Here is a 25,346-nt window from a genome sequence, read left to right as displayed (position 1 = left end):
CCTCTTCTCTCACCAAACATGCCTGCTCAGGACCATGAACTGTAAGCAAAATATGAGACTGGACAACCCAGTGCAGTAACCATTTAAATAGATTATGATCATATGAAATACCACAAAAAGACCTGCACAGTTGCTCAAAGCTGCGTGCATACCAAAAAGTGTGAAGTGCATGATTGTCTCAATATAATATTAGCTCATTTTGACTTTGACTTAGGTTGTCTATTTACTTACCTATACACTATTGCGCAACCCCTTCTGATGTGTCTGTAAAACTTACCTTTTGTCCTGAATTTTTTAACCTGAATTTTGACCTTCTGTCCTGCTTTTTTTGTCCTGAATTTTTACACCCACCATCCTGATTTTGTCCCCATGTCAGTTGGTCACCCTAACAACAAGTGCCCATTTAGAACATTCAGTGGTATTGCTTAAGGCATAGAAAAACAAAGAGAGAGGGGACATAGGGAAATGTTCCCTTTCACAACAGCAACCCCGACCTGGGAAAGATGATGCTTTCTCTGGTAAGGAAAGGCAAATTAATAAAAGACAATTATGATACCAGAACTTTTTGAGTGTCTTATTTAGAAAAAGTAACCCTTGAATATAAGCCACTAGAACGAAGCTTGAACGTCAACCTCATGACAGGACAAAGACATTAAAAAGCTTCATAGCCTTCAGTAGTTCAGAACACATTTTGCAGCATTATCCCTTCTGCATTCTGTGGATTTTAATTTCTGGCTCCTGTCATGGGACCATAAACACTGAAAAAAGACTAACACCAGGCACATGCCTAAGCAGCAGTCAAGACCGAGTATGCAAGCTCAGAAGACAGACATACAGATATAAGAAAATAAGAAGTAGGCATTAAAAATGTATTTATTAAAATATTGGTAGGAATATACAAGTATTTTGCAGGATTTCTCCACTGCAAATTAGTCAAAATACTTACATCACAAACAAATTTTATTCCAGCCGTGGCCCACATAAAATCTCTTGTACAAATAAATTATTGCCAAGCCCCATTTCTGCCCAGGACTATTATAAATATACATACATATCAGGACAGAGGGGTCCTGTCTGTGCACGGGACTCCCTTGAAAGAGAGGGAAAACTGTTTAAGGAGGCAGAAGCCGCACTCCAGCCTGAGATGTGCACAGCACACTCACACACACACATACATACATACACACCACCCTGTGTGGATAGGTCTCATTTGGAGACCCCCAGGAACATCTGACAAATTATCTGACATGATCAACCAAATCGGATTTTGAACTAGACCTTGGTGGTAATGAAATCCAGCAATTTAAATGCAACACAAAGACTACGAAGGCCTGTTTTGTAACGCACACCACAAGACTGTTTTTCTCTTGGCGGTTTAATAGTATGTAGTAGCAACATAATGAAGTATGTTTATGGTTCCTTGAAGTATGAAAGGTGGTGTGGGCTCTGCCAGGATTCAAACTGTAGATTGCTGCTGTGCAACGCTGAACCTGATGCGCTTTATAATTGGCAACAGTACCCAGGCTTAACTGGGTATTAAACTAAATGTAGCACCAGCGCTCCATTCTTTCTCAGAAAAAACAGGCGAGAGGAGAATAAATTGAGCAATTACTTAGTGATGAGAGTAAGTAGTAAAATTATACATACACAGTACATAAACAATCTCACTGACTTATTGTTTAAACTTTTCAATACACAATCATAGTCCCCTACCCCCACATTCCCTCTGTCTGTTAGTTTCTAATTAAGGGGAACTGAAAAACCTGTTTGCACCCCATGAGCGGTCTCTCAACACCTACCCCGGTGGAGTGTGGTGAAGGAAGATACAGTCAACAGTGTTGCTCCAGTTTAGTATTCATGGCAGGTGCCTCAAAGCCACATTGATCAGCAAAAGCAAATTTCTAGTGCAAAACTGAGCTTACAGTCGGATGTGAGAATAACAGGAGGTGCTCAGCACGAAGTGAACAGAGTTTCAGACTCACTTGTGACAGGCACACTCAAACTAATGATGTACAACTGCCCAAGAAAAAGGCGTAAGTAATACTATGATACAGACTAACCAAGGCAAAGGCAGTGCTGCAAATACCTTCTCCAAGGACCTTATCACTGAGGCAGAGGATTTTCCTAAAGGGGCTCCCACTCACAGAACAACCCACAAAAGGCCCTTCTAAGGATATCCAAAAGCAAAAAACAGGCATGGTTCTTCAAGAACTATCCCAGGGGTAAGTGGGAAAGGCCTTTCTTGGTCAATTTAATAGAGAATCAGAAGGATGCTACAAAGAGAACAGAAGAGGTCTAGCCTACTGCAGCGAATGAGCAGATCCAACCTAGTTCTACCCTAGAAATAAAGAGATGTTCTGGTTTATAAGGTCAGAAGAGACGATATAGGGAACCCCTGGGTTCATGCTAGAAAAAAAGAGAAAGGATCACAAACAGAGCGACAATGAAACACCTTTATAAACCTAAATGTCCTGGATCTATCATAGGAAAGACTGTAGTACACAAAGGTATCTCCCAGGGCATAAGTAGTATTATGTACTATGTACATAGCTGCACTATGACGCAGGAAGGAACCTTTACTTTTACTAGGACTTACAAATTTTAGGGTCAAATAGGGGTACTCCTCTGATCAGATACAGACAGTGGCTTTTATGGTTATTCTACTACTCACCAGTAACTCCCCTTCATATGTAACTGTTCTACAGTTCTTGGGTATTTTCTTCAACTTCCTACTTAAAGGAGTTATTAATTTTATTCTTCTTAGAATACTGTCTTCTGGTTGAGCACCATATGTCCTGAAGATGATCATCTATTGACTAAGAGTCCACACGCCATTGAAAAGTCTGACTACTAAGACTAGGAGAGTAGTTTTCTCCTTAAAGTATTTATATAAGTTTTTCATAAATATTACCTCAATTAAAAGTTGTTGCTTGCTAGAGTTGGACGGATATGCATTCCTCTGCTAAACAGCAGATTCTCACAGAACATGCCTTCAATGAGCTTCTAATGTTGTTCAATCAGGCTTATAAATCATCTTCAGGAGACCTGCCTAAACATATACAAGTGCTCTGAGTGGTAATTCCTGGGGGGTGGTGGGGATATCTTATGTGCCACAAAGGGAGGGAGTGTGCTGCTAGGACTAAAATCCAGAGTTGGACGTCTCCATCTCTCATTTGTGCTCGTCCTTTGCAGAGAGCGTTTTCTGTTAACAGTTTGTCCATGCTGGCGCAGAGAATCAGAAGTGCTGCAAGCCTCTAAGCTTGTGAAGGGCTCCCTGTGTTGGCTGTGAATAGCACTAAACAAACAGCAATAGTGCCAAGACCCCCTGCCACAGCCTGCAGGGTCTCCCATCCTCCCCGGGAGGTTTGAAGTAGTCCTTGGTGTCTCAAAGTATCCTGGATAGCGGGACAAGGAGTTGCGAGGAAAGCCAGTGCAAAGCTGCTGTCATAGCCACATGGGGCTGGCGTTCGAGTAGCTATGCTCAGTGCCAGCACTGAACATCGGGAAGGGGTCTATTTCATTGCCACTGAACACTACACCTTCCACATCCACCTCGATGTCCTCTGGAAAAATGCAAGAGAAAGGGTTGAATTATTCCATGTCAGAGCAAGTGAATCTACAGCAGTAAAATTCTTAAACTTCCTCTGTACCTTTGTACCCATAACACGTTTATACCCTCTGCACAAAGTGTCCTTTAACCTTAGCAGCCTTAGAAAAACACCCAGAAATTTAAGCTGAATGAGACCAAGTAGTGGGCAGGTCACATGCATTAACACAATCCACATTAAGTCCTAGGCTTCCTGACAAGGTTCTGGGAGGACTCTCTAACTGCCATCCTGCTAGCCCAACTTAGAAATTTCTCCATCCTCCCACTCCCCTTGCTCACTCAATGCACCACCCTCATAAAACACTATAAGCAATATTTGCAGCAGGTGTACCCTAAACTCCCTTCAAACGATCTCTTCAATTTACATCCTTCTGGACAACGCCTTCAAATAACCTCTCCAGCTAGAACCCTCCTATGACAACTTGAGGATATTCTGTGTCCTCCCTAATCGAAGGCCTTTGCCTCTAACCTCCGAAAGTTGCAAGCTGTATTCTCCCACCTCCAATCATCTTGGGTTTGAGAGGTCTCTCCAAATCATAGTTCTCACCTTGGTCTGAATCCGAGGGCTCAGATGATAGTAGAGAGGAGTCCAGGCTGTCTGCCCGGGTGCGTTCTGTTCCCGTAGCTGGAAGCAGCTGTTCAAGTCTCTGTCGCAATTGCTGCTGTTCTGACAGGAGCTTATCCTTCACCTTGCACGCTCGCAGTTCTTGCTCTTCCAGTTTCTGAAAAGTACATGAGACAAGAAAGTGGCTTTAGCCTTACTCACAGAAGCTCTTTTAACAAAGGCATTTTGCAGAGACATAATATCACTTCTCCTTACACACAAGAGCCACTATGGCCCTGTAGGAGGCTGGCCTGGTTTGTAGTGGTACCAAGGGGTACTTACACTCTGCACCAGGTCCAGTTATCCCTTATTAGTGTAGAAGAGGTGTCTAGCAGCTTAGGCTGATAGAAAAGGTAGCTATAGCAGAGCAGCTTAGGCTGAACTAGGAGACATGCAAAGCTCCTACTATACCACTGGTGTCATATGCACAATATCATAAGAAAACACAATACACAGATATACTAAAAATAAAGGTACTTTATTTTTATGACAATATGCCAAAAGTATCTCAGTGGGTACCCTCAGTATGAGGATGCCAAATATACACAAGATATATGTACACAATACCAAAAATATGCAGTAATAGCAAAAGGAAGTAATGCAAGCAGTGTAAAGTTACAATAGATTGCAATAGGAGCACATAGGTATAGGGGCAACACAAACCATATACTCCAAAAGTGGAATGCGAACCACGAATGGACCCCAAACCTACGTGAGCTTGTAGAGGGTCGCTGGGACTGTAAGAAAACAGTGAGGGTTAGAAAAATAGCCCACCCCAAGACCCTGTAAGGTAGGTGTAAAGTGCACCTAAGTTCCCCAGAGAGCACAGAAGTCGTGATAGGGGAATTCTGCAAGGAAGACCAACACCAGCAAAGCAACAATAATGGATTTCCAGACGAGAGTGCCTGTGGAACAAGGGGACCAGGTCCAAGAGTCACACTCAAGTCGTGAGTGGGCAGATGCCCAAGAAATGCCAGCTGAGGGTACAAAGAAGCTGCCACCGGATGGTAGAAGCTGTGGATTCTGCAAGAACGAAGAGGACTAGGAACTTCCCCTTTGGAGGATGGATGTCCCACGTTGTGAAGAAGCTTGCAGAGGTTTCCACGCAGAAAGACTGCAAACAAGCCTTGCTAGCTGCAAGGGTCGCGGTTAGGGTTTTTGGATGCTGCAGTGGCCCAGGAGGGACCAGGATGTCGCCAATTGCTTGAGGAGACAGAGGGGGCGCCCAGCAAGACAAGGAGCCCTCTCAGAAGCAGGCAGCACCTGCAGAAGTGCCGGAACAGGCACTACGAAGAGGAGTGAACCGGAGCTCACCCGAAGTCACAAAAGAAGGTCCCACGACGCCGGAGGACAACTCAGGAGGTCGTGCACTGCAGGTTAAAGTGTCGGGGACCCAGGCTTGGCTGTGCACAAAGAAAATCTTGGAAGAGTGCACAGGAGCCGGAGCAGCTGCAAATCTCACGGTACCCAGCAATGCAGTCTAGCGTGGTGAGGCAAGGACTTACCTCCACCAAACTTGGACTGAAGAGTCACTGGACTGTGGGGGTCACTTGGACAGAGTTGCTGAGTTCCAGGGACCACGCTCGTTGTGCTGAGAGGGGACCCAGAGGACCGGTGATGCAGTCTTTTGGTGCCAGCGGTTGCAGGGGGAAGATTCCGTCGACCCACGGGAGATTTCTTCGGAGCTTCTAGTGCAGAGAGGAGGCAAACTACCCCCACAGCATGCACCACCAGGAAAACAGTCGAGAAGGCCGCAGGATCAGCGATACAAGGTTGCAGTAGTCGTCTTTGCTACTTTGTTGCGGTTTTGCAGGCGTCCAGAGCAGTCAGCGGTTGATTCCTTGGCAGAAGGTGAAGAGAGAGATGCAGAGGAACTCTGATGAGCTCTTGCATTCGTTATCTAAAGAATTCCCCAAAGCAGAGACCCTAAATAGCCAGAAAAGGAGGTTTGGCTACTTAGGAAGGAGGACAGGCTAGCAACACAGGTAAGAGCCTATCAGAAGGAGTCTCTGACGTCACCTGCTGGCACTGGCCACTCAGAGCAGTCCAGTGTGCCAGCAGCACCTCTGTTTCCAAGATGGCAGAGGTCTGGAGCACACTGGAGGAGCTCTGGGCACATACCAGGGGAGGTGCAGGTCAGGGGAGTGGTCACTCCCCTTTCCTTTGTCCATTTTCGCGCCAGAGGAGGGCTGGGGGATCCCTGAACCGGTGTAGACTGGCTTATGCAGAGATGGGCACCATCTGTGCCCATCAAAGCATTTCCAGAGGCTGGGGGAGGCTACTCCTCCCCAGCCCTGACACCTTTTTCCAACGGGAGAGGGTGTAACACCCTCTCTCTGAGGAAGTCCTTTGTTCTGCCTTCCTGGGCCAAGCATGGCTGGACCCCAGGAGGGCAGAAACCTGTCTGAGGGGTTGGCAGCAGCAGCAGCTGCAGTGAAACCCCGGGAAAGGTAGTTTGGCAGTACCCGGGTCTGTGCTAGAGACTCGGGGGATCATGGAATTGTCTCCCCAATGCCAGAATGGCATTGGGGTGACAATTCCATGATCTTAGACATGTTACATGGCCATGTTCGGAGTTACCACTGTGACGCTGTACATAGGTAGTGACCTATGTCCAGTGCACAAGTGTAATGGTGTCCCCGCACTCACAAAGTCCGGGGAATTTGCCCTGAACAATGTGGGGGCACCTTGGCTAGTGCCAGGGTGCCCACACACTAAGTAACTTAGCACCCAACCTTTACCAGGTAAAGGTTAGACATATAGGTGACTTATAAGTTACTTAAGTGCAGTGGTAAATGGCTATGAAATAACGTGGACGTTATTTCACTCAGGCTGCAGTGGCAGGCCTGTGTAAGAATTGTCAGAGCTCCCTATGGGTGGCAAAAGAAATGCTGCAGCCCATAGGGATCTCCTGGAACCCCAATACCCTGGGTACCTCAGTACCATATACTAGGGAATTATAAGGGTGTTCCAGTATGCCAATCTGAATTGGTGAAATTGGTCACTAGCCTGTTAGTGACAATTTGTAAAGAGAGAGCATAACCACTGAGGTTCTGGTTAGCAGATCCTCAGTGAGACAGTTAGGCATCACACAGGGAACACATACATATAGGTCACAAACTTATGAGCACTGGGGTCCTGACTAGCAGGGTCCCAGTGACACATAACAAACATACTGAAAACATAGGGTTTTCACTATTAGCACTGGGCCCTGGTTAGCAGGATCCCAGTGAGACAGTGAAAACACCCTGACATACACTCACAAACAGGCCAAAAGTGGGGGTAACAAGGCTAAAAAGAGGCTACTTTCTCACAGGCCCATATCACAAAACAAGCTGCTCCCAGACAAACTGTACCACAGGAATACATAGACAACTAACCGAATGTTTCATAAAACTGCTATTTTCCCGCATACAAATGCTCCCTAGACATAAAGTACTCTTGCCCTCCACATTTAATACTGGCAGCTGTCATACTTATCCCCTAAATGAACACCGCCAACAGGTAAAGTGAAGGAGAACGAGCTTTAGAGTTTCAAAACATCAGAAGAAATCAATGAAATTGCATGCATTTATTAACTGGAGAAAGATACTGCAAAGGAATAAGGTTAACCCAATGATGACCAAGTTACTCCTGGTCTATACTCAATCTCCCTTTATCAATCAGTGGGTATGAAGCACCTACTGGTGGGATCAGAAACCTTGTACTCTGTTTCACATGCCCGAATTGGCATCTTAAATAGGCATGCAGGTAGGCACCATCACAGTTCAGTTCTTTAAAAAAAGAATTAAAGGAACCAATCTGTATTTTTTTTTAGATGGCTGGCAAGAGTATTGTTAATGGGAGAGAGCATGCATACAAAAGAAAGGTAGGTAAAGGCAGCGACTGCAGATAAGGCCTGAGCTAAATCTGTAAAAATAAAAAAAACATAAGTGTTAGGGTCCTTGTGAGACCACTGCAGCTTACACCACCCATTGCCCCTGCCAAAGACAGTACTAACACAACTACTAACCATCATGCTCCTAAAATGTGACACTTCTGACCATTTCAGGCCCAAACTGCAATAAAAATGGTTTGGGAGGCAGGTGTTGTTTATTAAATCAATATACGTTAAAAAGGACTAATAGTTATGGTGCTCATCTCTAAATTAAACTAACAGTGCTAGTATGTAACAGACTGTCAAAAGTGCCGGTGCAGAGCACTCAAAACCACCAGCTCATATTAAGCACTGGTTTAGGCATAAGCAAACACAATCCCTTAAGCTTGATAGCTGTAGTGTGTCACATGACAGATTTAGGGCATGCCTCACGCATCCATGAATCCTGGCAATGGATGTGGTGTCAAAGGAGAAAATAAAAAGGACTCTGAATGTGCCCCAGTGGTCATGACCTTAGATGCAACCTTCCCCTCTCCCCCCAAAGGGAGGCCCAGCTCCCAAACCATAGCGGTTGGAGGAAGCTGGCCTGGTGTGTGGTGGGTACCTAAGGTAGTTACACCTTATACCAGGTCCAGGTATCCCTTATTAGTGTAGTATAGGCAGTGTCTAGAAGCTAGGCTCTCTAGAGGTAGCTGTGGATGAGCAGCCAAGGCTTATGTAGGAGACATGAAAAGCTTATGCATTACCACTTTAGTCACACAGCACTTACACACATGTAAGAAAATACTCAGTGTTACAAAAATAAAGGTACTTTATTTTATTGACACAATTACCTAAAAGTACTAGAGAGGCAACCCTCCCATAGGAGGCAAGTAACACACTAGATTATACTAGCTCCAGTAATCAGAAATAGGCATAGAAAGTGTTGGGAAACAGTGTAAATAGCAACAGACAATAGTGACCCTAGGGGGAGCCCAAACCATTTACTAAAAAAAAAAAAAAAAAAATGGAATGCGAATGTAGGACTCACACCTAGGTAAGGGGGATGTGTAGAGGGGACCTGGAGGAACTAGGAAACCTCAAAGGTAAGTACCACAGTGCCCTCCAGCGACCAGTAAAAAGGGAGTAAGTTGCTGGATTTCCCCAAAAGGACTGAAAAGAAGAAAATGCAACACCCAGACAAGACTGCAAGAAACCAGCGGTGGATTCCTGAAGAGGAAGACCTGTGGAAGACAGGGACCAAGTCCAGATGTCACAGAAGAGTCCAGCGGGGGCAGGAGCCACTACTCACCCAGCTATGGTTGCAGGAGTTGGTTGACAGTAGGACAAAGACGGTCGGGAATGCAGTCCTGGAGCAGGTGAAGAGTTCCTGGAGGATGCAGTAGACATCCAAAGGTGGCAATCCGTTTAGCAACCTAGAAGGGTCCCTGTCCCAGCCTCTTGGTTTGTTAGGTAATTTTAGCTTATATTCTCACTCAACTCAATAACCTTTTTATCAGGAAAGATTAATTTCACCACTCCCTCAGAGTTCTTTCAACAACGAGGTCGAGTTTGCACAGGTGGTATCATCCTAACTGGGGAAGGATAAGTGGTCAAATGATGAAGCATGACACTATAATGTGTGTGAGACCACCTATTCCATAAGGGGGAACACCCCCACCCTCTATAGAGCACACAACCACCACCACCACCACCACACCCCATGCCAATAATTAGATCACCACATTCGTGATCTGATGACTGGTTGAACAAGCCAGATTAGCCTGTTCACAAAATTCCCCACACGCGTGCACCCTTTCACGCAGGCTGCAATGGCAGGCCTGCAGATACACTTTGCATGGGCTCCCCATGGGTGGCATAATACATGCTGCAGCCCATGGGGATCCCCTGCTACCCCAATGTCCTGGGTACCAAATACCAGGGACTTACGTGGGGGCACCACTATGCCAAATGTGGGGGGTATGTGGTGCAAGTAACCAAGTTTGAAGGGAGAGCACATAATCACTGGGGTCCTGGTTAGCAGGATCCCAGTGAACACAGTCAAACACACAGACAACAGGCAGGAAATGGGGGTTAACTGCGCCAAGAAAGAGGGTACTTTCCTACAGTGATGAATGAGGGAGCAGGAGTGGCAGGCCTGAGCTCAGGAATGGGGCTTATGAGGTAATCTCAGGGGTGCATTTTCTACAGCTGAAATCCATAAACGTGGGAGGTTTAAAAGAGTAAATGCATCAAACAAAAACAGAAACTGACGGAAAAAATATATACGGGATATGAGCACCTCGCACTCACTGGGTTCCAATGCTACTGCGTCTGATGCACAATTACTAGTAGCAGCTCTGAGTAGCAGGCTGTTGTATGTGCCTCTTTCTCCCTTTCCCCACCATGCCTGGTCACCACCCCAATCTTGAAAAAGACTCTGTCCTTTTCAGAAAAGTAATGAGCTCCCATGTGTTACCCCCTGCTGTGCAGCAAAGGTGCACTTCGCCATCTCAATGCTAGCACAGAAAATAAGCTTCCAAGCTCCTTTCGTAAAGTAAGACAGTCATAACTGTGGTGTAGTGGTCACCTCAACCCCTGAGCCACTGCACTTTTTTCACCAACACAAGCAACTACTTTGGTGCCTGGCGGGCCCCCATCTTGCCCCTCCCACTTCACCATCTCTCAGAGTCCAAGCTAAGGCGTCTCCTTTGCTTCAGTTTTCCCCAACCATGGATCATTGCTCCGAGGTCCAAAGCAACACTGGCACAGTAGGTGAAACACAGAATAATGAGCAATGTAAATTAAGGAGATAGCACTGGGCATTACTCAGACAGCTGTCCCAGCATTTAACATTAATCTGCAACATCACAACGCTCCTCGACCTACAGGGCCATATATCCTCTGTGGGATCATCTAACCCGTTACCCCGTTTCAGCAAGCTGACAGACTCATCAATGGCGGCAGCACCATGTTGGAACATCTGGGCTGCCTGCCTCAACACCTATTTTAAAGACCACAGAGACAGGGGGTGAAGTAAAAATGGTGCACCTCCTCCACTATGCTGGAGAGGAGATATTTAAGCTTTTCAGAAACCTCCCCAACACATGAGGTGAACTAGTCTACGATGAGGCAGTAATTGCACTCAACCTCTACTTCAACCCTAAGATGAATCCAGATTTTAAACATTTCGTGCTGCGCCCAGCAGATCAGTCTAACAGAGAATCAACTGAGATCTTCTATGAAAAGTCACAGGCCCTGTTCCCTGAGCTTCTCAAATGGTGTTAGCAAGCAAACCCAAACAACTGCAGATTAATAGGAGCTGCAGAGACGTGACTAACTAACAGAGCCATAACAAGAGAACAGTACATTAGGCCGACTAACAATCTCATTACAAATCTAATTGGAGCATATTGGCTCTCAAAATTAAATCCAAACTTTGGCTATCGCCATCTTTAAATAAGCAAGGAATGTTGGTACATTGTGACTTTTGCAGATACTGTGCCTTAACTTTGGCATTTAAATCAACAGCCAAAGTATTTAAAAAAGCAATGAAGTAGGTCCTGTCAAGCCTAGACGTTATCCTCAATGTCAATGGCTGTTGGACCTGGCCCTTTTTACAGAGTCATCCCCAAACATTTTGCCTTCCTTCCTCCTATTTTTTCTAAAACCCATTTTTGTTGATGTTAGGACTCTGAGCACGTTACCACTGATGATCAGTTCTAAAGTGCATGTGTTCTCCCTTCTAAACTTGGTATGATTGGCTTAATTTTACCTGTAGTCCCCTTGTACAGTGGTATCCTTGTAGCCAGGGCCTGTAAATTAAATGATAGTAGTGGGCCTGCAGCACAGCTTGCACCACCCACAGAAGTAGCCTTTCAAACCTGTCTCAGGCCTGCCACTGCAGGGTCTGCGTGCACAGGGACCTGGCATCTAAATTTACTTGCCAGGCCTGGAACTCCCCTTTTACTATATACAAGCCACCCCTAAGCTAGGTCCTAGCTGAGTAGGGTGCTGTGTATGTAAAAGGTAGGACATATGTCTTTATGAACTACATATCCTAGTATTGGCAAACAGCCTATTTAGTTTCTCACTACTGTGAGCACTGCTCCTCTCATAGGACTGCATTGGAAACGCCCTAACATAAGTCTGAATGGTATTGTCTGATCTATATGAGGGGTGGCGTAAGCATGTTTGGTATGGTTGTGTGGTAGTGAAAAACGCTGTTCACTCGGGTAGGTGGATTTTTTATTACCGTAATAGAAATGCCACTTTTAGAAAGTGAGCCTTTCTCTGTGCTTATGACTCTGGTGTTTTGCAGCTTGTTTCCGATCCATGTCTGGGGCAGAGTGATAGCTGGGCTTTGGGCATACTTTCAGACAGCCTGTACAAAGGAAGGGTGGAGGTGTCGCAAGAGTGCATCTGCATACTGAATGGTCTTCCTGGGCTGGGAGTGGGAGAGGTAGAGGCAGGGCACACCTGCATCTGTAAAGGCTGTGCCCTGGGCTCACACAAAGGGCTCGTTTACCCCCTTCTGATGTCTTGAGCCAGTGATGGAGGAGAGGGGGACATTCCTGGAACAGGTTAGTGCTAGTTGGAACCCCCTATATCCCTGCTGTGGAAGCTGTACAAAATGAGTATAAGTATAGGGGACTGTCCCCCCCCAATGGGAGAGTACTTTTTGGACATGGAGCGAACCTCGCCTGAGGGACTGTCGGACTACATAAAAGGACTCATCTGGACTGCTATTCTGTTTGTTATCCAGCTGCCTGGTGTCTGCAGGGTGGCATACAGGACTCACCAGGATTGCTTATATGCTAGTAGTTCTCCTGCCAGCTTGTTCCCTGAATAGGGGGGTTCCCGCAGCACTGTGGGTTGCCAGGAGGAACCGCCATCCCTGCCTGCCCGAATGAGCTGGCTTTCTGCTGTTCACTACATGTGCCCTCCCTTTCATCCTTGCTTTATAATTACGCATGTGGGGTGAAGTGCTTTGTAAGTTCGGAGAGTGTATCTGGCTTCTCCCCGAGGGCTTCCTGCCCGTGGTGAGTGCTGCATTTGTCCCCAGAAGAGCGTGTGGAGAGCGCTCTGGCCTTGACAGCCCAGGAATAGGGCTGCAACACCCCCTCCCCCCCAGACTGAGACTGGGGAGACGAAGGGCGTTTGAGGCCCTGTGGTCGTGCCCGGGGGAACGTGGATGAAGCGCACACTTCTCTGTGCCCCCAGGGCACAAGCAGGTCCTCACTTCGGCTGCTGGAGTTCCTGAGCGAGTCTGAACTAGCTCCTTCTTGTTGGGCGGGATCTCTGCCGCAGCCCCCGGGAGTGTTTTTAGGCCTAGAGAGGCTGGCTTTACCTGCGAGGAGCAGGGGAGCATCGCGGTCCTCCAGTGAGACCCCAAAGATTACCTCTGGATACCAGTGGCACGGAGGAAGCTGTGGCACCCCCTGTACACAGCGGCATCACAGATTTTCGGGCAGCTGCACGAGACCTGCTTTCTATGCGGGGAGACCGGGGAAGGTCTTCCCGCCGACGAGGAAGGTATGGGGCCCTTCCCTCTTTGCCCCTACTGCATGGCTCCCTAATAGCTACACTTAATACATGCAGGCAACCACGCTTCCTTCGCCTGCACGTAGGAAGATCAGGAGTGGTCTCCCCACCGATGTAGTAGATGCATACCCCTCCTCCCCACCAATGTCTCCTTGGACATACCTTTGGGGGCATTTTTCAGGACGGCTCACAGGACGGTAAGGGAATCCTCAATGGAGGTCCCATCCCAGCCAAGCCTTGTCTCTACCGTAATTACGGTGATAGGAGGGACGCAGCTTCATTTCACTTACCATATAAACTGTAATAGGAGCCCAGGGGCACTGAGCCTATATGTTTCTGGTGGCAGATGACCTGCTCTTTTTCTTTATTACATGCCGCATTGGGGTGCTTCATGGGATGTGCATTCATGATGGTGTCTTGGCATCTCTGATAAGGTGTTTATTACACCACGTGCCTTGTTGGTAACAATGACGCTCTGTATCAGGGAGAGTATTGCTCTATGACATATGCCATCGGAAGATGTTTCCTTTTTATGGGCTCTCCGGGGAATGTTTCATTTTATGTACATTCATACAGAGGTCTTGGCGTCTCAGATATGATGTTTATTCTGACATGTGCATTTTGGTGATAATGGCAACCTGACTACTGCTAGCTTTTGTAGAGCACTAGTAACCTGTGTGATGTTCTGACAACTGCTTGTGTAGCAGGATATTACTGATACATATTGTGTTTGGTCTAATGATGTTTTATGCAATACAGTTTATTTTTATATATAACTTGTTTTAGTGTTTCCTTTGTAGTGTATTTATTGTGTCACATGTGTTGTGCAAACACTTTACACATTGCCTCTGGGATAAGCTTGACTGCTTGTGCCAAGCTACCAAGAAGGTGAGCAGGAGTTACCCTGGGTGTGTAACTCACTTGCCCTAACTAGACAGCTACCTAAACAGGCCCATGCCTTCAGAAGGCAGTCACTGCAGCAAAACAAATCAATAGAGGGCTTTCCAAAGAGAGATTGGAAGCAAGATGATACCAATTTAAAACAACTGTGGAGCATAATAAAAGAGATAAGCACAAAGGAGGAAGGAATCCTCGGAGGACAAACTAATCATATTGCAGACCCTCCGCAACAAAACTGTCCAAATAGCATTCCACGGCTATCAAGGAGCCATGAAAACGAAAGCTTGTCTGCACAAGAACGTCCGGTTCTTGTTGATGGACACCATGTTCAAAGAACTAGTAGATGGATTTCAGTAGTGTCAAGCTGCCCCACCCCAAACAGACCAGCCCCAGTGATCACAGAGGCACAGAGTAGGGACCTGTAGCAAGAGTGCAGAATAAGGCTTACTACCAGATGGGAGGCACATGATGCATCTGTCTGACACCTGTTCAAAATTGTCAGTGGTTGAAGTACTAATAATAACTTTAAGCAAGGACACAGCAAGTCTACGGGGAAGTAGAAAGGGTAACAAGGACATTAAGTAAGACAATTCTCATTAGCCAGAACACCACCAACAGAAAGATGTGCTCACCATCTACAAATTCCTAAAATCCTACAGGTGCACACCGCACAGCACCAGACAGCAGTCTACAGAAAGGATAACGTTTGAAAGAGCAATACACGACGTTAAACTTCTTGACACCTCCTTGGCCACACATCCACTGGACACCACATGTTAGCAATCAAGACAGCAGACAAAAATGCCAGACCTAGACAAGCTTGAAATGCCAGAGAATCTAATGTGTAAAAAGGAGCCCTCATATTGGTGTGAAACAGACAAAGTGGTGGCAAGCTCTGCCTGCCATTTGTAAGAAACTATTGGACAACTGCTACAAAGCGCACCAACTCAGTTATCAGTAAAATATCTGTGCTCAAAAGGTACAAGGGGTGGGTGGAGATCCATCAAACAAAGTAATGAACCCCACACCCAACATCCTTGGGAATAGTGATAGCTGGGAACTATATGAAGCGGTAATGCCCATGGCCTGCTGAACAGTGAGCACCGCGACAAGAGGAGGATTTGGGTCAAACCTCCTCTAGAGAGGTGAGGGGGCAAGATGAGCTGTCACAACTTTCACAACCTTGAGACTCCATCCCTATGAGCTGAGAACCAACCTGCAGAGACCCCAGTTAAAGGTTTATATGTGTTAAGACAGTAGAACTGAAGATTGATTGAGAGTATATTTTCAATGTTGGCTGGCCTAAGTTTGGTGGCTTTGAAAAAAATTGGGAAGGAATGCAGAGTCACAAGACTCGCGTAGGGCACGGTTCATGCAGTCACATATCCCGGCACCATGCATGGAGCCCGGGGAAAGACTAAAGAGGACTTGAGCTGCACTTGTGCCCCGTGATTGTGACCCTAGAGTGTTGTGTGTCCTTGTCACTCTGCACTGCACTAACTATTAAAGCCACATTCTAAGTTGTTTTAGGAGGAAATCTTCAGATTGCAAAGCCTTAGGAATAGCATTTATCCCAGCTTAGCATAAGTTCAGTGTGCTTAAACGCGAAATGGCAATAGTGGTCCTAGCTGCAGCTCAGCCACTATGTTTGTCTCACTAAGTCAGGAAGAGTTGGTTATCAGCACACAGAGCACAGACCCAAAAATGAGCAGGATTCCCTTGTCAGTGGGTGCATGTGTGAGCTGAGAAAATATGTAGAGAAATATTCCTTGTTGAGGTGAAAATAATCCTTCATTAAATAGACTGGGCCTTCATAGAGTAGGATCTTGGCAAACGTTTCGGATTGTATGCTTTATTTGCTTCAGATCTGTGGTATTACATTGATACTTCATTCTACACTGCTGTAACTTCTTAATCATCTTTTTTTTCAGGCCTCAATGAACAATGTACGCAGACCACATGGTCGAATTGGTGAGACAAATGTGGTTCATCCAAAATGGCATCACGTATCGAGCACACAACATGTAGAGACATGTTTGTTTGAAATCTCTCTAATACGAGAAGAACGTTCACTAGGGATATGAATTTTAGATTCACAAAACTGCTGTTGATGCGCAACATCTGTCGGCTGGTCAAAAAAAGTGTTCTGAAAACAAATACTCCATGTTTATTATTATTAAATTCAAATTAACTTAATTATACAAGATTCCAACTTGTTAATAGGGTTTCAAAAAAACCCTGAAGACACCACAAAATAAGCTATTAAGAAACATGTGAGCGCAGCTAATGGCTTGCTTCAAACCACTGTACCTGACTTGATGAGTCCCACAGTAGACATCATTACAAAAATAAAATATGTGCCATTGTGAAATCTGTGCATACCAACAAGACTAAATTGGCAACCTTTTCTAAAGCTGTATCTATTCCAATGATGTGCCTGTATTCCACTCTCATTACAAGCACACGGTTTTAGATAGAAGAGTGCAGCAACACCAGAGGCTTGGTAGCTATGCTTAGGGATCAGGAAATTTGTAATTCTACGTACTTGATCCTTGCACATAGATTTGCATCATGGTTCATAATGCGAAGCAGCATACGACAAAGAGAAAGGCTGCACGAGCCCAACTCACTATGGACATTAAAACAAATTTCAAAGCAATGACTTAATGGTATATTCGACAACTCAAAACAACAACAATATAAGAATGAGTATACTTATGCCCAATAGCAGTAGAGGTACCAACATGTTGAAAAATGTAATCAGTGTGTCAGCAATGCTTATGTGATTTCAAATGTTACGAAGCAGAAGCCATTTTGAAAGGATACTGCAATGGTGACTGCAAAAGAATATTTTTGTTATACCTTCCTGTAGTATATAGTTAGTGTCTGCTTAGAATAAAAACATTGCTTTCCAACACCAGCCAACCTAATGAGGGAGCAAATTAGTCCGGCAATTTCCATATAGGTAGGAGGAGAATGTGATGGAAGGGTAAGGACAACCAGAAAGTACCTGAAGAAGAGAGGGGAATCACCACTGAGTTTACGTGCTTACACAATGAAGGGTACCTCAAATTCGAGCCTTCATTTTCTGAGGAAGGACATTAGCACCTACAGCCACTAAGGGCAATTAGACCATGATTAAATAAAAATAAAATCCACACGGAACTGAGGGAAAGATCCCTATTCACAAGAATACAGCACGGAAAACACTACGCACCGTCTGAAAAAAGCTGCAAGCTAGCCCCATCAGGTGAAGCCCTGTCATTGTAAACTCCTCCATCATTCAAACACAGGCCACCAAAAAATGCTTAGAAGATTTTTTTTAATAGTAACAGATGAAGTTAAATAACATCCAATTGCTTACTACTTAATTAAGAAATCGGTACTTCTGAGTGGAATTTATGTTTAGCACCTAATTGGGCCAATGCAGAATTTGATTCTTCATGTTTCTGGAACAAATGTCGCTGTGAAAACTGATCACAGGAGCTACTCAAATGATTCAAGGATCCTATTCTCCACCATACTATCTCCCAACATAAAAAAGCATTTTATTTCGATCATGCCTACCTGAAGTGTCTAGCTTACGCGTACTTAGAATCATTTTGTTCTGCTTCGACACAAGTCCATAATCCTTACCTCATGAGTGTAGCGGCAGTTTTGAACGAACTGTAGCTCAGCAGCTACTTTGCCGTTAGCTGTTTTGAGTGAAAACCCTCCTCAATGCTGCATTATGTACCAGTAACTAATGAGTCATAGGGTCTAGAACTCTCCACAGCTCACCTTGATGTGCATGCGCGCCTTGTGCAGGAGGCTAAGGGTGGTGTGGCGTGAAGTCTCGCTGTTCATTGGGACTTGCTGCTTGAGCTGCTCCAGGCAGCGCCGAAGCTGAGCTCTCCTGCAGGACAGAAAGGGTGAAGGACAAGGGCACATACAGTCACAATGCAGACAGGAAGAATTCCCACTTAATGACATGATAAGAACTGCAATGAGAACAGAAAGCTTTATCCAGGAGAGTGACTCTGCAGGCCTCGAAATTTAAAAGCTCAAACTATCAATTGTGAGACAGATTACAGGCAGCACGGTGCACTTCGAATCCTGAGTCGACTGCAAAGACAGATGGTAAACTGCAAGAACCATGGACACCAGGACCACCATCTGAGACTGACTGAATGTGGCAAAACCACAGGAACTCCACGAGCCAAGGAGACCAACATGTGTGTCACAAACAACAGCTTCCCTAACCAAGATTCAGACTGAGGATACAAGAAGCGTAGGGACAAAAAGACATCACCTTAGAGAAAGGCAGCAAGAACAAAGCCACACCAGGATGCACATCACAGAAAACGGCTGCACACAGGAACCACCACTCCCAGACACTTGCTGCAACTGCCTGCTAAGCGTGAGGGGCCAGCTCAACACCCAAATGACTTCGGAGCTGGCATGCAACACTCTCCTACTGTAGTGGCAGGATAGAGGAATGTGGTCTTTTCACCACAGTAATTCAGAGAACTTTCATCCCAGCACTGCAAATCTAAATACTGAAGAATATCCTAGTCTCCCACAAACCCACGAGGCGCAAGTCTCACCTGTGCTTTTCCAGCTCATTATGAACAGACCTGCAAAACAAAAGAAGAGTTACGAGTCAAGGTGGACTTATGAACTACACAAAGTACCAAAACGAATAATTTCTTAGACATCACGTCCAGTGCTTAATTTGTGCTTGTTGTTTCCGGTGCAGAGCACCGGCACTTATTTTTGAGGGCCGGCGCTTAGTTTTCTGTGTCAAGCATTTACTGCGAGCAAAAGACGGAGGAAGAGAAAAACGAAAAATGGTCAGAAAGAGGAAAAGCAGGAAGCTGCAAGAGTGAGCTGAAGGGGCAGGGAGTGGCTGTAAATGGATTGAAGAGGCCTGAAGCAGCTTCAGGATTACGCTGCCTTGTGTTTAAGAGGAGAGCTTTGAACACCGGCACCTTTTTATTTACAAATTAAGCACTGAATTCACATTGACCTAATAACAGCTTGTATCCACCACAGAATAATTTGGAAATAAGCCGATGAAGAGCTACGAGTTTTACCAACTGGTGACGGAATGGGGACAGGCACACAGATAACCACACTGACCTCACTTTGTGAAAATGGATCAGAAGAAATTAAGAGAGTGGATTTCAGATGGAACTTCCATAGCAAGCTATTCAGTGACTTCTTACCAGTGCTGCGTGAGACATCTCACGAGACCAGAATACATTACAAATGTGCTGAGAAGTGTGCATCAATGAAGCAGTAGCACTGGTCTGCAAAGTTCTCCACAAGCTAGGGGCTGGTTTATCTTACTGCTGTGTCAGTTCCTCTTAAATTACGCTGGCTGCACAAACCCTGATGATCTACCCAGGGAAAGTTGCAGCTCACCACCCCACCACCACCTTTTCGTAAGGTGGCAAACTGCCGGTCTTCTTTGTGGGCTGTGCTAAAGCTTTCCACAAAACATTCATCCAGTAGGAAGATGAGGCCGGATTACAATCCCCGATTTCCAATTGTGACCTAAAGCCTTTGAAAGTAACATAAGCCACTTGGGCATTTTAAAACACAAATGTATACAACAATGAAGGAAAAGGCTAAGTGACGATTTCAATGAGATGAAAAGCAAGTGCTACAGTCAAACATTAGATGCTTAACAATTAAGGCCACCTGAGCTGCAACTATAAGCTTTACCAGGTAGCAGTGAGGACAACAAAGGAAATCGATCAGATAATTCATCCCCACCTCATGTCCCCCTCAAGGGACCCCAAGCTATTATATATACATATTTATGTATATATAGAGGCATTTTTTCATCAGACCTACAGCAAACTCTGCCTAAAGTTTCTTTCATAAGAGAACAGAACACTCTCGGGAACCCTTTGGATCCACTCTATTACCAACCAGTAACAAACAGGTATGATACATTTCACTCATTCCCTTCCTGAGTAGCTAAGAGTGAACTTTGTCAAGACTTCATGCTCTAAGAGGCTGAGAAGTGCTTGGTCATCCCTTGTTATGTGAGAAAGACATTACGTGCCCAGAGAGACTGACAATACTAGGCGTGAGGCCAAAACTGTAAATTTAGTAAACAGTCCTTTATTCCTCAGAGCTAGGTAGGCTTGTGTTTATATATGTCCAGGAATAGGTAAATATACCCTTATTAAACAGTGTCCCAATCACTTGCAGAGGTTTTATTTTGTTTTTGTTTTTTTAATACTGAGGAACGCAGTAAAATTAATCACCATTTTTTTTCTTTTCCATCTTTTTAGGTCTGGGTTTTGACAGCGCAGCTGTCAAACAGACTTATTGTGCAGAATATACACATATACACATAACGGACTTTATGTCCACTCCTTTCAACCACTGACTTCAGACTTTGCAAATCACAGAGTGGCTCAGCCCACTACAGTATGCATCTCTCATCTTATCGCACTGACTGTTTAAGTGTAACCTTCCACCTCAAGCTTGCTTTGAATTAAATGAGGAACTACTTTACAATGATAACTTTCATTGTCCGCTCCTGATGGCTCCTCCTAATGGGATTGCGTTATTGTTGCATGCATTAGCACATTAAACCAAGACTTACTGGCTTTGCTGCTACTTGCTACTGGAAGACAACAACCTGCTCGACCCTTCACAAACCGGATTCCGAACCAACCACAGCACGGAAACCGCCCTCATCTCAGTCACAGACGACATCAGAACCCTGATGGACAACGGTGAAACAGTCGCCCTCATTCTCCTCGACCTCTCGGCTGCCTTTGACACCGTCTGTCACCGCACCCTAATCACCCGCCTACGCTCCACCGGGATCCAAGGCCAGGCCCTGGACTGGATCGCCTCCTTCCTCGCTAACCGCTCCCAAAGAGTTTACCTCCCTCCGTTTCGCTCAGAACCCACCAAGATCATCTGCGGCGTACCTCAAGGCTCATCGCTCAGCCCGACACTCTTCAATGTCTACATGAGCCCCCTCGCCGACATCGTACGCAAGCACAACATCATCATCACCTCCTACGCCGACGACACCCAACTTGTACTCTCCCTCACCAAGGACCCCGCCAGCGCCAAGACCAACCTACAAGAGGGTATGAAGGACGTCGCAGATTGGATGAGGCTCAGCCGCCTAAAGCTGAACTCTGAAAAAACGGAAGTCCTCATCCTCGGCAACACCCCGTCCGCCTGGGACGACTCCTGGTGGCCCACGGCCCTCGGCACCGCACCGACCCCCGCAACCTCGGCTTCATCTTGGACCCTCTTCTCACCATGACCAAGCAAGTCAACGCCGTGTCCTCCGCCTGCTTCCTCACTCTCCGCATGCTCCGCAAGATCTTCCGCTGGATCCCCGCCGACACCAGAAAAACCGTGACCCACGCCCTCGTCACGAGCCGCCTGGACTACGGCAACACCCTCTACGCCGGGACCACAGCCAAACTCCAAAACCGCCTGCAACGCATCCAAAACGCCTCGGCCCGCCTCATCCTCGACGTACCCCGCAACAGCCACATCTCCGCACACCTGAGACACCTGCATTGGCTCCCAGTCAGCAAAAGGATCACCTTCCGTCTTCTCACCCACGCACACAAAGCCCTCCACAACAAGGGACCGGAATACCTCAACAGACGCCTCAGCTTCTACGTCCCCACCCGCCCCCTCCGCTCCGCTGGCCTCGCACTTGCTGCCGTCCCTCGCACCCGCCGCTCCACGGCGGGTGGGAGATCTTTCTCCTTCCTGGCGGCCAAGACCTGGAACTCCCTCCCCACCAGCCTCAGGACCACCCAGGACCACTCCGCTTTCCGGAGACTCCTAAAGACTTGGCTGTTCGAGCAGCGATAACCCCCCCTTTCCCCCCTAGCGCCTTGAGACCCGCACGGGTGAGTAGCGCGCTTTATAAATGTTAATGATTTGATTTGATTTGTTTTTTTAAGGTTTCTGGTGTAGCATGACCAGCTCAAAGGAGCAATGGAGCGTGTTACAGACAACATTTTCCTTTAATTGTAGCAGGGGAATCACACCCTTAAGTGCTGTACTTAATTGTGGGATCCTTTAAGTGGCATTTGCTGAATACAATGTCACTATTTTTGTAACTTTATCTGATTCCTAAGTTATTTACATATTAACTGCTCTGACATGAGGATGCTGTTAAAGGGTTCCGCTGGGATACGTTTCATGCTTGGCTAAGCTACCAACAAGAGAACACAGGAATGCCTCATTGATCTTTTAGTTGACCTGTATTTACGTAGCTGAGTTTGGGTTGTGTGTGAGGCTGGCTAAAGCAAAATATGTCTCTATACTGCCTTCTCAGTTTATTCTGTCAATGACTTCATTAGAGATACTCGGCAGAAACCTCAGGCATGGGACGATGCAGGTAGGCTTGTGCGACAAGGCACGTAAAGAGGGAGATGGTGCCGGGAGAGAGACAAAGAAAAGCAGACTGGTGGGGGCTGGGCTTTGCATAAGAAGAATGGCCAGCAATAGTTGTAACAATGGCCTGGTGAGGAAGAAATGTGATTAGGGGAGGAGGGTTGAGCCATTTAGAAAAAGAGGCAGACAAGAGGTTTAGCCAGAGAGGTTGACTAACTAGTAGTAAACAGCAAATCTGGGCTAGGAGAACAACTATAATACATATATTATGGGCACTCTATTAGTGATGGATTTTCCACGGTGGTCCACGCCCTGCCTCCTCACCTACCTTAGGGTGTCTGGGGTCTTGGGCGATCTTGGACGCCTGCTTTGGTCCAAGCTACTCTTCCGGTAATAAGGCATCATGGAGGCATATCCGTGCTCCGCTTCTGGGGAGGAAAGACAAGTGTTGAGATAACCCCAGAGCAAGAGTGGTAAACACCAGCAGACCCATCAGGTTACAGGCCAAGACCACAAGCCAAGAATATCATCCACCACCTACCCAACAACCACACTCAAGAACTGGAACGCACAGAATACTGCGGATCAAAAGGAGCCTCAAGCACCTTACCTTATCACAGGGCAAGGGCAACCCCAAATACAACCAGCACAGATCAGTATCGTGGGAACAGAGGAGTCCCCATCACATGCCAAGTAGGCAGGTCATCTCAAGACAGGAGAGATCACCACCACCACCCACTCAAGGACAAGACTATGGGAAAACGGAAAGGAGCTATTTTAACTGGGAAATGCTGCAGGACAAAAAGGTGTCACCGTCTCATCACAGATCAGAGCTGTGGAGCAAAAGGTGGCCTGTGCTTCACTCAGCACAGGCCAGAGCAATGGGGCGACAAAAAAAAAAGGAGTACACACGACCCTAAACCAGGATAGGGAAGCTAAAGAGAAAAGTTCTCATCATTGTTTACCTGCCATGACTCTGGGTCAACCCCAATCACAGATCAAGAAAGGGAGACATGAAGAATCACATAACCATCATCTCCACTCCTCGACAAAAGCAGCTAACTCGGGCCACAGATTATAAGCAAACTCCACTCACACCACAACAGACTACACGTTCCCCATCACAGGCACCAAGATCCCCTTCCAATATACGCAGCTTCCCTCTCGCCATCACCGGAAGTCTTATTATGTGTGTAAAGGCCGCTCCGCAACATCTTAGCAAACGGTGGCGCCCCCTGCCAATCGCAGGAAATTCGAACCTTTTGCATCCAAGCGCCCAATAGCAGTTATGCCATCGCCATTCCAGATGCCAATCGAATAACAATTCTCTTCGTCCCCCTCAAGAGCAGAAATACTCCATCCTCCATCAAAAAAATTTATCGTAGCCACCGCCTCTGTCCAGGATAAACATAACCAAATTTGAAATAGCACGTAGGCACACGGTCCATACACACAAACGAACCAGACCTCACGAAAAATAAATCAACCCGTTAGGCATCCCCCCGTTCCTACAATAATACACATTCCTCATGCTCCAACCATTAAATGACACCCCCGATTAAATAATAAACATCTTAACAACACCACCACCATAAAAATTGCACTCTTTCCAGAGGTTTCCTCACATTACACACCGTGCCCATAACATCTCCCTCCCCATCAATAGCCTCCCTTGGTACCAACCCCCATAACAACCCCGCAAGTAAGACTCCTTCCTGGAACGTCACCTCTCCTCCCACATACTCTGCTCCCTTACCCCGCTCCCTGCGCTCCAGATACTGGGCCGCCTGCAGCAGCACCTGGATGTTGCTGGAGATCTGATCCATAATGGATACAAAGCTCTCCTGGGTCGCCCGGTTGGGGGAGAAAGTGGGAAGTCCTTTGGGGTGCGGGTCCTAGGTGCAGTGTAGCGGTCTCGCCGGGGTGTAGGTGCTGGGGTCCGAGGTGGATGCCTGTTGTGGGTGGGGAGGGCAGAGATGGGTGGATCCAAGGCAAGACCAGGGATCGCCTTGGAGAAGCAATCCAGGGAGCTTCTGGGAGGAGCAGTGCGGGGCGGTTCCAGCTGACGGGTGCTGTGATTTTGGAGGAGTCCGAGTACTGGCACTGCCTGGACTTGGGGCTCCTCTATGCCTCCTTCTCCTGCTGCTTCTAAGCTCGGTAACAATGTAACTGACACTGACTGCAACAAACAGCGTAAGCTCCGCCCCTCGAACACGGAGACATAGGCCACGCCCCCTTAGAACGTCAATCCTTGCAGTTCTGCAGCCTCTAGGAGCAGAGAGGCGGTTCCTGTGTTAGGAAGTCAAGGGAAGAGGCTCGGCTCGAGCGTGGACTCAGGAAGGGGTTCCAAGTGACGTAACGAAAGCCAAGGAGATGGATGGGGGAAGGGAGAGGATTACGTGGAAAAGAGCATATTGGTGTGGGTGGGTTGAGTGACTTGTGCATCGCGGAAGGCG

General features: G+C 46.5%; 1 protein-coding gene across 3 annotated transcripts; it reads right to left on the bottom strand.

Annotated features, from left to right (window-relative positions):
* Positions 1-855: 855 nt before the first annotated feature.
* MXD3 (MAX dimerization protein 3) lies at positions 856-25,093 on the bottom strand. 3 transcript variants are annotated; one of them, XM_069244508.1, is made up of 6 exons: positions 24,647-25,093; positions 23,219-23,318; positions 19,098-19,127; positions 18,292-18,406; positions 4,155-4,329; positions 856-3,563 (listed from the first exon to the last, which is right to left on the bottom strand). In XM_069244508.1, the coding sequence occupies exons 1-6, from the start codon at positions 24,714-24,716 to the stop codon at positions 3,445-3,447; spliced, it is 609 nt and encodes a 202-aa protein (XP_069100609.1). In that variant the 5' UTR covers positions 24,717-25,093; the 3' UTR covers positions 856-3,444. The 3 variants fall into 3 exon arrangements, with proteins under 3 accessions (XP_069100609.1, XP_069100611.1, XP_069100610.1); XM_069244510.1 differs by lacking the exon at positions 24,647-25,093 and adding an exon at positions 23,987-24,578; XM_069244509.1 differs by lacking the exon at positions 24,647-25,093 and adding an exon at positions 23,856-23,917.
* Positions 25,094-25,346: the final 253 nt, after the last annotated feature.

The sequence above is a fragment of the Pleurodeles waltl genome, chromosome 7, assembly GCF_031143425.1.
Source record: "Pleurodeles waltl isolate 20211129_DDA chromosome 7, aPleWal1.hap1.20221129, whole genome shotgun sequence".
Taxonomy (NCBI): Eukaryota; Metazoa; Chordata; class Amphibia; order Caudata; family Salamandridae; genus Pleurodeles; species Pleurodeles waltl.
The sequence above is the reverse complement of the archived record's forward strand: the minus strand, read 5'-3'. Positions and strand labels throughout refer to the sequence as shown.